We start from the raw sequence: 13563 nt of genomic DNA on the forward strand, positions 1-13563 counted from the left end.
GAGGGGTGTGTTTTCTGTTTGTCGAGATTGACATAGTCTATTTATTGCGGAGTTAAAAACGCAAATCATGTCGGTCTGTTTTGTTTATTGGTTGTGTGGTGCATTGGCACAGAAACCTGTTGGTGGAATTTTCCCCTAGCTGATCATTGCCTGCTACCGGCTCTAATGATGAAGTAATTAAACAAGCAGGGACAATGAGCTCCTCTGTGGTGATCTGCGAATCCCGAATTTATTTTTTCTTCAGTAAATTCTACTGAAGGGGAGGGAGTTCAATTTATTTTAAAATACAAGGGGAGGGTCGTGTGAAAATGTAGATATGTCCCGAACACAACTTTACCCGTTTGGAGGTACAGTACAGTGGATGCCAACTAATTATAGTGACGGATGGAGACTGCTGGGGATGTAACTCCTCGAGAAATACTCTACATTTGAGCCTTCCATCATCAGGAAAATTGCCCTGTTTTCTCAAAAGAGCTTTCGCACGTTTAACTGGTTTAGAGCAGCTTTAATAATCAAACTGCAGCGCAGAAGATCTTCCCTCCTAGCCACGCTAGACAGGTCATCGCGCACAATGTTTGGAAGCGAAGTTATTCAAGCAATAAATCCTGCGAATTTAGCTAGCACTGAAAAAAATACAGAAGAATATATATTTGCGGTTGGTACTTACAAACTCCTTGCTTTTGCCATCGGAACAATCGGAGTCTTCGGATTTTGCAACAATATTATTGTCATCGTGCTGTACTACAGATTCAAGAGACTCCGGACGCCCACAAATTTGTTAATAGTAAACATTAGTATAAGTGACGTGTTGGTGTCTGTCATTGGAATTAACTTTACGTTTGTTTCGTGCATCAAAGGCGGATGGGTCTGGAACTCGGCAACATGCATTTGGGACGGATTCAGCAACAGTTTATTTGGTTAGTAGTGCTTCAGTCCTTTCTGGGTGTCGCGCCGAGATTCACACATATTAAAAGCGCAATCTGAAGATCAAACAATAACAAAGCTGATGATATATTCGACAATAATTAATGAGTAGCCTATATATAATTTAAATAAATGGATGTAGAAATTCTGCTGTTGGGACAGCTTTCTGAAAGCCCTAACAGTTTGTGAGCACCATAATAGTGCAATTAATGTATTGTTTAGTGTCGTGTTGTGTAGTGGCTTTGCTGGCATAGCACAACACAATGCCACAGATGTCTCCAGTTTTGAGGGAGTGTGCAGTTGGCATCCTGACTGCAGGAATGTCCACCAGAGCTGTTGCCAAATAATGTAATGTTAATTTCTCCACCGTAAGCCCCCTCCAATGTTGTTTTAGAGAATTTGACAGTGCGTCCAACCGGACTCAACTACAGGTCACCCGACAGCTGATGAAACTGGAGAGTATTTGTCTGTAATAAAGCCCTTTTGTGGGGAAAAACTAATTCTGATTGACTGGGCCTGGCTCTACAGTGGCTGGGGGTGCAGACACGGGTGTGCCTGGGAGGGCATAGGCCCACCCACTTGGGAGCTGGATCCACCCATGGCCAGTGTGGAAATCCATAGATTAGGTCCAACAACTTTAGCATATTAGCAACTTTGCAACTACTTACTACATTTTAGCTACTTTGCAACTACTTAGCATGTTAGCCAACTTTAACCATAACCCCTAGCCTAGCTAACGTTATTCAGATACCTAACATTAGTTTTTGCCACCTAGCTAACGTTAGCAACAATAAATTGGATTTCATAACCTATCATGGGTTTTTCAAGTTTAACAATTAATTATTATATATGACATATATATATATAAAACAATTCATTATAATTAGCCTACAGGCACTCTAAATCCCCTCAGAAAAATAGTTGAATGCTAGAGATTATTGATACCATATTCATTTACTACAGCATGTGAAACCACTCACACATTATTCAACTCTAAATTTAGATGACTATCTAAGGACATCCTGCATCGGTTACACCTACTGCACTCATGCAGCGTGGTCCTGTCAGTTTGACCTGTACTGACACCTTATGTATTAGTTGTGTTATAGTGTCCAGTAACACTGTGCTCAAACAGCTCCCTCTATAATGCAACGCAGCTGTTCTGCAACACTTCAAATCAAATCAAATGTATTTGTCACGTACACATGGTTTGCAGGTGCTAATGCGAGTGTAGTGAAATGCTAGTGCTTCTAGTTCCGACCATGCAGTAATATCTAACAAGTAATCTAACCTAACAATTCCACAACAACTCCCTTATACACACAAGTGTAAAGGAATTAATATGAATATGTACATAAAAATTAAAGTTAAAGTGGCTAGTGATACATTTAATTACATCAAGATGGCAAGATGCAGTAGATGGTATAGCGTACGGTATATACATATGGGATGAGTAATGTAGGGTATATAAAGTGACTAGTGATAAATTGATTACATCAATTTTTCCATTATTAAAGTGGCTGGAGTTGAGTTAGTATGTTGGCAGTGATGTTAGTGATGGCTGTTTAACAGTCTGATAGCCTTGAGATAGAAGCTGTTTTTCAGTCTCTCGGTCCCCGCTTGATGCACCTGTACTGACCTCGCCTTCTGGATGATAGCGGGTGAACAGGCAGTGGCTCGGGTGTTTGTTGTCCTTGATGATCTTTTTGGCCTTCCTGTGACATCGGGTGGTGTAGGATGTCCTGAAGGGCAGGTAGTTGATTGTTGATTGGACCAAATGTCTGGCAAAAGTAATTGCTGTACAATGGAGAAACTGAATGTAATTAAAGGGGATTTACACAAGAAAAATAAGGTGTTCCTTTTTTTCTTCCAGACCTTATGGATGGACTTCTGATGATATTTAAGCATTGACATGGACTCAGACCATCCAGACCACTCAGACCAGCGTTGTTTCTCTATGAATAATTGTAATATTAAGAGTAGAACACAGAATAAAAAAAATCCCAAAATAGGACAAATAAAACAGAGAAAACAGAATTCAGGAAAATACCAAATATTATTTTACGGGTCCCCGTTAGAGTTGTTTATTAACGATTAGCTGGGTATATTGACAGAAAACACATCTCTTGTACACCAAGGACCTGGGGAGGTGTTTTGGGGGTGGAGGAGAGAAGAAAGTACCTACTTTAATGGCTATCAAAAAAATTGTAGCTTGTGACAAGTTACATTTTCTATGCTAGAAAAGGTTGGAGACCCCTGCAATAGGATATTTATGATATTGAATATCGAGTATATTGAGAAAATATTTGATTGAGGACTGAGTAATAACTGTAATAAAATCATCATCAGGTGGGTGCTTACATTGGTCCTATATCACACATAATCATGTGAATTGGAAATTAGTTTTTTGCATATCCAAATCTCCCTGAGACACCCTCTGAGGTTTCACTGTGACCCTGGAGCAATTCATGTTAAGTGTCATGCTCAAGGGCACATCGGCAGATTTTTAGACAGCTTTTAGCCGACCTTTCGGTTACTGGCCCAACGCTCTTAACTGCTAAGCTACCTGCCGCCCCCCAAGATAAGGTATACTTTATTAGTCCAGACAGAAATGTATCTTCTTCTTTTACCCAACCCCTCCGATACACACACATACACATACACACAATCGGTTAGAGAGGCTAGAGCAGTGGGCAGCCGCAGTGCAGCGCCCAATGAGCAGTTTAGGGGGTTAAGTTAAGTTCAGATATTGATGCCAGCAACCCTCCCTGTTCCCGGCTCACTCCTGCCAGATTTCTTTCCTCTGTCGGCACTGGGATTCAAACAGGAAACCTTCCAGTTGCTGGCCAGCTTCTCTAACTTCCGGGCTACCGTGTAGAGAACAACAGTGTAATAACCAATAGACAGTAACAATCAGGCCTACCTATATTATACTAGATTCGCTAGTCATTACTCAGCATCACCACCCATCTCCCTCCTTTCCAGGCATCGTGTCCATCATGAGTCTCTCTGCCCTGGCCTATGAGCGCTACATCCGGGTGGTCCATGCTAAGGTGGTGGACTTCCCCTGGGCCTGGAGGTGCATCACTTACATCTGGCTCTACTCCCTGGTCTGGACAGGGGCTCCTCTCCTGGGGTGGAACCGCTACACTCTGGAGATCCACCAGTTAGGCTGCTCTCTGGACTGGACTTCCAAGGACCCTAACGATTCCTCCTTCGTCCTATTCTTTCTCCTGGCCTGCTTCTTCGTACCAGTGGGCATTATGATCTACTGCTACGGGAACATTCTTTACACAGTGCAAATGGTAAGAACAAGGACAAGGCAGTCTTGCTGTCGCTTTCTCCCATTTTCTTCTATTGCTTCATGTTTTAATATGGTGACCCTTCGCTAAGCCAGTCCCCGCCCCCCTTGGTTACTGTTGCAACCTAGGACAACAATTTCCCAGGAAGCTTAGTTCTCCATTCAACCACTGGCAAAATCCCCTCGCAATGATCTCACACTGTCTTTCTAATACACAATTAAATTAAACACGAACTACCCATTGCTAATCAGGAAACTTTTGGGTGTGATGTGGTGGACTGTCATTGTAGCATAATAGCTGAATATACAAAACAGATGACCTGGGACATGGACTTATCTCAGCAGAGGACCACTTTTGAGGTCTAAAAACATCTGTCAAACTTTGATTTTGGAATGTAATATCCCTTCAACATACTGCACTGATGAACTAAAACAGTCAAATAAACTCTCTGTAAACGTTCACAATAATGTCATTTTGTCACTTGTAGCACTTAATAAATAAAAGGCATACATCAAAGGTAGGCTAGTACTTACATTCATCAAGGATTCAAGACAAACAATGTGAACTCGACCAAACAATGTCAAAATGAGGTAGTAGCCTACAAATGAAATTCTAGTGCATGCGCTTGGGGATCTGAGGCCGATGCCAACATTAAGCACCACTGAATGGACAACGCCTCAGGTGTGGCTCCGCTACGCTGACAGGTATATCAGTAAACCCACTATCTCATGCAAACGGATACGTAGACTACATAATGATGTCATGGGACAATGTCATGGTGTCCTCTGTGGCCTCATCTTTTTAAGCAATAAGAAATACGGAGACTTGTATCTTCTCTCCTACATTAACAACCACAGGATCAAGCATATCATCTTTCATTAAAGATCCTCTCTTTATCTTCTGTAAAGGTCCGACAGAAGTTAGCTGACATTCACATGCAGAGACAATCTTATTTTTTTGTAGGGAGTGCATAATGACATATAACCCACCCCTCAATTCCTCAGGGCATGGACACTACAAGGTGTTGAATGTTCCACAGTTATTGCTGGCCCATGTTGACACCGGTGCTTCCCACAGTTGTGTGAAATTGTCTGGATGTCCTTCGGGTGGTGGACCATTCTGATACACACGGGAAACTGTTGAGCGTGGATAAAACCAGCAGCATTACAGTTCTTGACACAAACCCATGTGCCTGGCACCTACTACCATACCCCGTTCAAAGGGACTTAAATATTTTGTCTTGCCTATTCACCCTCTGAGTGGCATACAAACACAATCCGTTGGCATACAAACACAATCCATTGTCTCAAGGCTTAAAAATCATTCTTTTACCTGTCTCCTTCCCTTCATCTACACTGATTGAATCAATCAGGGATCATACTGTAGCTTTCACCTGGTCAGTCTATGTCATGGAAAGAGCAGGTGTTCTTAATGTTTTGTATACTCAGTGTATAACTGGAATGTTTTTTGTTGTTTTTACATATTCTAATTAGACCATTTTAGTGAATGATGAGATTCTTTCCTATTGTCATTCCCAACAGCTCCGCTCCATCCAGGACCTTCAGACAGTGCAGATTATTAAGATCCTGCGCTACGAGAAAAAGGTGGCCGTCATGTTCCTCTTGATGATCTCCTGTTTCCTGGTGTGCTGGACGCCCTACGCCGTGGTGTCCATGATGGAAGCCTTTGGCAGGAAGAGCATGGTCACCCCTGCCATCGCCATCATCCCCTCCTTCTTCGCCAAGTCCAGCACGGCCTATAACCCTCTCATCTACATCTCCATGAGCAGAAAGGTGATGGGACCTCTCACCTGACACACTAATGCTGATAGCAGAAAGGCTTTGAAACAAGCCTTTTCCCAAACTTAAAGGGAAACACACTTAAAAATCAAAGTTTATCTGATGTTTTTAGACCTCAATGTAGCATAATAGCTGAATATATAAAACAGATGACATGGACTTATCTCAGCAAAATACCACTTTTGAGGGCTAAAAACATCTGACAAACTTTGGAGTGTAATGTCCCTTCAACATACTACACTGATTAACTTCAACAATAAAATAACATCTCTGTAAACGTTCACGATAATGTTGTCACTTAGTTTTGCAGTATGGCTTGAATATTAAATCAAATCCAATTTTATTGGTCGCATACACATATTTAGCAGGTGTTATTGCGGGTGTAGTGAGATGCTTGTGTTCCTAGCTCCAGCAGTACAGTAATATCTAACAATTCACAACAATACACACAGATCTAAAAGTAAAATAATGTAATTAAGAAATATATAAATATTAGGACGAGCAATATCGGAGTCCGGAGTATAGCTATATATACAGTACCAGTGAAAGGTTTGAACACACCTACTCATTTGTACTATTTTCTACATTGTAGAGTAATAGTGAAGACATCAACTATGAAATAACACATATTTTTTCTCCTCTTCCTCCTGTTCCTCTGGCAGTTCCGGCGCTGCTTGCTGCAGCTGTTGTGCTCCCGGCTCTCGTGGATTCAGCACAGCGTCAAGGACCGCCCCCTGGCCCGGAGCATCGAGCGGCCCATCCGCCCAATCTTCATGTCCCACCGAGGGGATGGGGAACGACCAAAGAAGAGGGTGACCTTCAGCTCGTCCTCCATCATCTTCATCATCGCCAACAACGACATTCACCACCTGGACACCACCTCCAAAGGCCGTATGTTGTCAGAGGTCATCCAGGTGCGGCCGCTGTGACAGAGCATTATGGGTACTGCAGTACGTCATGCTACACCCAGGCCACCATGGGAACTGACGAATCACCTCCATCTAACACCTGTTCCTCTGTATACCTCAGGACTTCCTCTCATGATGCAGTAGACCCGGAGGTGTTTCCTCTCAAAAGCCAAAACACCTTTTTGACCCAAGACTACTGGAAGTGTTTAATGTCCTGTTCTCAGACTGTCTCGCCAGGAAACACTTTTTCTACCAACAGTTGTGGTAAACAAATGATGTAGCTGTGAATTTGTGACGTATCTCTCTCAACTTGTACCCTGTTATTTTCAACAGCGCCTATGTAATCGTGTCAGCCAGCCTTCGACATAGTCTCATCCTGAGTTTAGTGTTTTTGAACAGGACCTCCTGTGTGATGCCGGAGGCTAGCAGTGTTAATGGATCAGTGATTGGCTGAGGAAGTGATGTTGATAATTATTATTTCCCTGGTTGGCAGCAGTGCAGTGCAGTGCAGCAGTGCTGAATGACTGATGGGAAAAGCCTTACAATATTGCAGCAGCACATTCTGCACAATACTCTCTCCGCCGTTATTGTATCTGGATGTGAGAAAGAGATCCTATTTTAAGAAAGCCACAGATGAGATGTATTTAAAAAAAAATATTTAACAAAAAAAATCTTCCGAATTTAATTGTCACCACACTCGCTAGCGTGATAAGTGCAATCACTGTGAAATGACATTTCGTGGAATTATTTACTTAGAATAATATGAATGTAATTAAAGAGGGAGGAGATTGTGGTCAAGATCAGACTGGTTCCACAGGCGGCAGCGATAAGAAACTCCAGCGGCTCCAGGTTGCAGACGGAGCTCCCTTCATAAGCCTCCCGAGTCGTCCCCTATGAGTAGAGTTGATGAGGAGATGATCTTATTCAGCTCTATATAGGCACCATGTCATCATATACGTACATCTGTGGTGACCTGAGACTGTCGTAAGAGCAAGCCAATCATCAGCCTAGCTAGTAGCTACCACTTTGAGCTTGACATTTACAGTAGAATTATAGGCCTGGTTTATCCCACAGAAAACGTTTTTCATAAAAATGTGTGCGCCTTAGATGTTTGTCCTTTTTCACTCAAAACATGTTATGCTGTGTGAATGACTCCTTGATTAAGAAGTGAGCAAGTGTGAAAGAGCTCAAATTCATGAATTAATCAAACAGGTTTTGCAAGCCATAACTCCGCTACAAGCAACTGCAAATTCATTAATTCAATAACACTCACATCAAGGCAAATTGTATTAACAATGTTTATAACTTTAATGATAAATAATTATTTGTCAACACGGGTCATGCAGGCATGCCTACTACAGTTGTATTGTTGGGCAGTAACATTGTGATCATGGCACAGCATTAAGATGAGTGGCAGGGTAGCCTAGTGGTTAGCGCGTTGGTTGAGTAACCGGAAGGTTGCAAGTTCAAACCCCTGAGCTGACAAGGTCCAAATCTGTCGTTCTGCCCCTGAACAGGCAGTTAACCCACTGTTCCTAGGTCGTCATTGAAAATAAGAATTTGTTCTTAACTGACTTGCCTAGTTAAATAAAAAAGACCAGAGTAACTTATTTTTGCTCATATCCTTGATAAAAAATGTTTAAAAAATACTGTGGTTTTAATGTACTGGCCTCGAACATTATTTACTGTATTTATGTTTGATTCAACACACCCACAAAAAAAGCCACTTACAGTGCCTTGCGAAAGTATTCGGCCCCCTTGAACTTTGCGACCTTTTGCCACATTTCAGGCTTCAAACATAAAGATATAAAACTGTATTTTTTTGTGAAGAATCAACAACAAGTGGGACACAATCATGAAGTGGAACGACATTTATTGGATATTTCAAACTTTTTTAACAAATCAAAAACTGAAAAATTGGGCGTGCAAAATTATTCAGCCCCTTTACTTTCAGTGCAGCAAACTCTCTCCAGAAGTTCAGTGAGGATCTCTGAATGATCCAATGTTGACCTAAATGACTAATGATGATAAATACAATCCACCTGTGTGTAATCACGTCTCCGTATAAATGCACCTGCACTGTGATAGTCTCAGAGGTCCGTTAAAAGCGCAGAGAGCATCATGAAGAACAAGGAACACACCAGGCAGGTCCGAGATACTGTTGTGAAGAAGTTTAAAGCCGGATTTGGATACAAAAAGATTTCCCAAGCTTTAAACATCCCAAGGAGCACTGTGCAAGTGATAATATTGAAATGGAAGGAGTATCAGACTACTGCAAATCTAAACTTTCAGCTCATACAAAGAGAAGACTGATCAGAGATGCAGCCAAGAGGCCCATGATCACTCTGGATGAACTGCAGAGATCTACAGCTGAGGTGGGAGACTCTGTTCATAGGACAACAATCAGTCGTATATTGCACAAATCTGGCCTTTATGGAAGAGTGGCAAGAAGAAAGCCATTTCTTAAAGATATCCATAAAAAGTGTTGTTTAAAATTTGGCACAAGCCACCTGGGAGACACACCAAACATGTGGAAGAAGGTGCTCTGGTCAGATGAAACCAAAATTGAACTTTTTGGCAACAATGCAAAACGTTATGTTTGGCGTAAAAGCAACACAGCTCATCACCCTGAACACACCATCCCAACTGTCAAACATGGTGGTGGCAGCATCATGGTTTGGGTCTGCTTTTCTTCAGCAGGGACAGGGAAGATGGTTAAAATTGATGGGAAGATGGATGGAGCCAAATACAGGACCATTCTGGAAGAAAACCTGATGGAGTCTGCAAAAGACCTGAGACTGGGACGGAGATTTGTCTTCCAACAAGACAATGATCCAAAACATAAAGCAAAATCTACAATGGAATGGTTCAAAAATAAACATATCCAGGTGTTAGAATGGCCAAGTCAAAGTCCAGACCTGAATCCAATCGAGAATCTGTGGAAAGAACTGAAAACTGCTGTTCACAAATGCTCTCCATCCAACCTCACTGAGCTCGAGCTGTTTTGCAAGGAGGAATGGGAAAAAATGTCAGTCTCTCGATGTGCAAAACTGATAGAGACATACCCCAAGCGACTTACAGCTGTAATCGCAGCAAAAGGTGGCGCTACAAAGTATTAACTTAAGGGGGCTGAATAATTTTGCACGCCCAATTTTTCAGTTTTTGATTTGTTAAAAAAGTTTGAAATATCCAATAAATGTCGTTCCACTTCATGATTGTGTTCCACTTGTTGTTGATTCTTCACAAAAAAATACAGTTTTATATCTTTATGTTTGAAGCCTGAAATGTGGCAAAAGGTCGCAAAGTTCAAGGGGGCCGAATACTTTCGCAAGGCACTGTAAGTTATTTTCTGGCATGTTGACCTCACATGGACCTGGGACATTAATATGCCACAAATTATTTGGAATGTTTAATTACTGCAACATGACTGACACGAGTTGGATGTTGGTTAATAATGGTTAATAACACTTGAGTAAATGAGGGACACAAAGTATTTTTAAAGTAGGTGCTTCCACACAGGTGTGGTTACTGAGTTAATTAAGAAATTAACAGCCTATTAGGGTTATGTATAAAAATGCCCAGTTGCCCATTATTTTGGTTACCATGGCTAGAAGAAGAATTCTCATTAACTTTGAAAGAGGGGTATCATTTTGGCAGTTACCTGTACATTAACACAAAATGTGCCACACAGGCCTTCAATTACAGTCAATAAAATGTACATTATGAAGAAATTACATTGGTAATTGGGTCACAGAACACTGTATTTTTCCATCTTGTTTGTAGCTCCGTTTTCACCCCTTTATCTGGGACGAAGAGGTATTAGCCCACAAAACCTCAGAAGGGACTCTTGAGGGCCTGCAGCCTGGTCCACAGCTGCTCGATGGAGATGTTTGGCATGTTAGGGGGGTATCTGACAAGAAGGTAGGAGCCCCCCACAACAGATGCAGCCACACATAACAGGCCTTGGTTGATCACCTGAGGGGAACAAAATAATTCAGTTTCTTAAAAATTGGAAATCAAATGATCTTCCATCGTTAAGACTATTTAAATATTGAAAATGTGGGCTACAGAAAAACCAAATAGCACAATTTGAGTTTTAAAAGCACTAGAAATGAGCACAAGGTGAAAGGAAATTAAAAGTGAAAGGAAATGTTATGAGAATAAAAAAAAAAAAAATCTGATGACTGAAACTTTAGTCTCAGATCGATTGTCTATAAGCCAAATTAACCCCCCCTTTCATGTAAGAAAGTAATGACAATCATGCTTTTTTGGAAAGAGCATAATTTGGTACATATATTAAACTGTGAGATTGACCAATTCCAGTCCCCTTGCGTAGAAGGACTGAGAAACTCAATTTTGGTGACTTTTTAAGAAGACATTCTATTACAAAATGTATGAAAATCTAACTATACTGACACCATCTAAAATATAATTTCCACCTCCAAAAATGGACCAAATAACATATTGGACCATGTACAGTTGAAGTCGGAAGTTTACATACACCTTAGCCAAATACATTTAAACTCAGTTTTTCACAATTCCTGACATTTAATCCTAGTAAAAAAATTACCTGTCTTAGGTCAGTTACATACACTCAATTAGTATTTGGTAGCATTGCCTTTAAATTGTTTAACTTGGGACAAACGTTTCCACAAGCATCCCACAATAAGTTGAGTGAATTTTGGCCCATTCCTCTTGACAGAGCTGGAGTAACTGAGTCAGGTTTGTAGGCCTCCTTGCTCGCACACGCTTTCTCAGTTCTGCCCACACATTTTCTATAGGATTGAGGTCAGGGCTTTGTGATGGCCACTCCAATACCTTGACTTTGTTGTCCTTAAGCCATTTTGCCACAACTTTGGAAGTATGCTTGGGGTCATTGTCCATTTGGAAGACCCATTTGTGACCAAGCTTTAACTTCCTGACTGATGTCTTGAGATGTTGCTTCAATATATCCATATCATTTTCCTACCTCATGATGCCATCTATTTTGTGAAGTGCACCAGCCCCTACTGCAGCAAAACACCCCCACAACATGTTGCTGCCACCCCTGTGCTTCATGGTTGGGATGGTGTCTTCAGCTTGCAAGCATCCCCCTTTTTCCTCCAAACGTAACGATGGTCATTATGGCCATACAGTTATATTTTTGTTTCATCAGACCAGAGGACATTTCTCCAAAAAGTACGATCTTTGTCCCCATGTGCAGTTGCAAACTGTAGTCTGACTTTTTTTATTGCGGTTTTGGAGCAGTGGCTTCTTCCTTGCTGAGCAGCCTTTCGGGTTATGTGTATATAAGACTCGTTTTACTGTGGATATAGATACTTTGTACCTGTTTCCTCCAGCATCTTCACAAGGTCCTTTGCTGTTGTTCTGGGATTGATTTGCACTTTTCGCACCAAAGTACGTTCATCTCTAGGAGACAGAACACGTCTCCTTCCTGAGCAGTGTGACGGCTGCGTGGTCCCATGGCTCCCAAGGATGAACCAAACTTGTGGAGGTCTCCAATTTTCAGAGGTCTTGGCTGATTTCTTTTGATTTTCCCATGATGTCAAGCAAAGAGGCACTGAGTTTAAGGTTGGCGTTGAAATACATCCACAGGTACACCTCCAATTGACTCAAATGATGTCAATTAGCCTATCAGAAGCTTCTAAAGCCATGACATAATTTTCTGGAATTTTCCAAGCTGTTTAAAGGCACAGTCAACTTAGCATATGTAAACTTCTGAACCACTGGAATTGTGATACAGTGAATTATAAGTGAAACAATCTGTGTAAACAATTGTTGGAAAAATTACTTGTGTCATGCACAAAGTAGATGTCCTAACCGACAAGAAATGTGTGGAGTGGTTGAAAAACGAGTTTTAATGACTCCAACCTAAGTGTATGTAAACTTCGGACTTCAACTGTATATAGCCTATGCATGGTCTATATTATCAGATGTGCTATTAGCAATAAGCATTATCACCTGTTGCCCAACTGAGGCAGCATAGTGGTTATAAAATTTACAGGCTGAATCATGGGGTTTGTCCATCTGCATTTACCCTATTGGACACAACATCCTGGTTGTTATTATTAATAATCATTCTTTTCAATATGAATATATAAATTATTATGAATTATTATTCACTGGTGGGAAAAATGGGTTTCTATTACAAAGTAGGCTGCCATTGCCCCTTTAAGAGCTCTGTTGCACAGCTGCAGGTAAATCATGCTTGAACTGCATTTGAAAAACAATGCCAGGCACGCAATTAAAAGGAGTAGAGAAATACATGTGGTAGCAATGGAAAACTGGGATCTGCCTCTCTTTTTAACTAAAGGTCAAAACTGCTTTCAAAATAAATGTTCCAAAACTGCTTTTGCATGAACTGTTTGGGCTGCAATCCTGTTAACGGGATGATATGACAACAGCCAGTGAAAGTGCAGGGCGCCAAATTCAAAACAGAAATCTCATAATTAAAATTTCTCAAACATACATGTATCTTATACCGTTTTAAGGGTAGTCTTGTTAACCTCACCACAGTGTCCGATTTCAAATATGCTTTTCAGCGAAAGCACCACAAACAATTATGTTAGGTCACCACCAAACCACAATAAAAACAGCCATTTTCCCAGCCAAAGAGAGGAGTCACAAAAA

The 13563-nt window shown here is 41.1% G+C and overlaps 2 protein-coding genes across 2 annotated transcripts in view; one reads left to right on the top strand and one right to left on the bottom strand.

Annotated features, from left to right (window-relative positions):
* Positions 1 to 349: 349 nt before the first annotated feature.
* Positions 350 to 7604, top strand: LOC139381089 (opsin-3-like). Its single transcript, XM_071124341.1, has 4 exons — positions 350 to 917; positions 3910 to 4229; positions 5768 to 6019; positions 6688 to 7604. The coding sequence occupies exons 1-4, from the start codon at positions 572 to 574 to the stop codon at positions 6952 to 6954; spliced, it is 1185 nt and encodes a 394-aa protein (XP_070980442.1). The 5' UTR covers positions 350 to 571; the 3' UTR covers positions 6955 to 7604.
* Positions 7605 to 8216: 612 nt separating this feature from the next.
* Positions 8217 to 13563, bottom strand: part of LOC139381087 (kynurenine 3-monooxygenase-like) — a 36806-nt gene continuing 31459 nt past the window's right edge. Inside the window, exon 15 of the mRNA XM_071124340.1 lies at positions 8217 to 10908. Within this exon, the coding sequence (XP_070980441.1) occupies positions 10768 to 10908 (141 nt within the window). The 3' untranslated portion in view covers positions 8217 to 10767. The remainder of the gene's footprint in view (positions 10909 to 13563) is intronic.

This window comes from Oncorhynchus clarkii, chromosome 23, assembly GCF_045791955.1.
Source record: "Oncorhynchus clarkii lewisi isolate Uvic-CL-2024 chromosome 23, UVic_Ocla_1.0, whole genome shotgun sequence".
NCBI classification, from domain to species: Eukaryota; Metazoa; Chordata; class Actinopteri; order Salmoniformes; family Salmonidae; genus Oncorhynchus; species Oncorhynchus clarkii.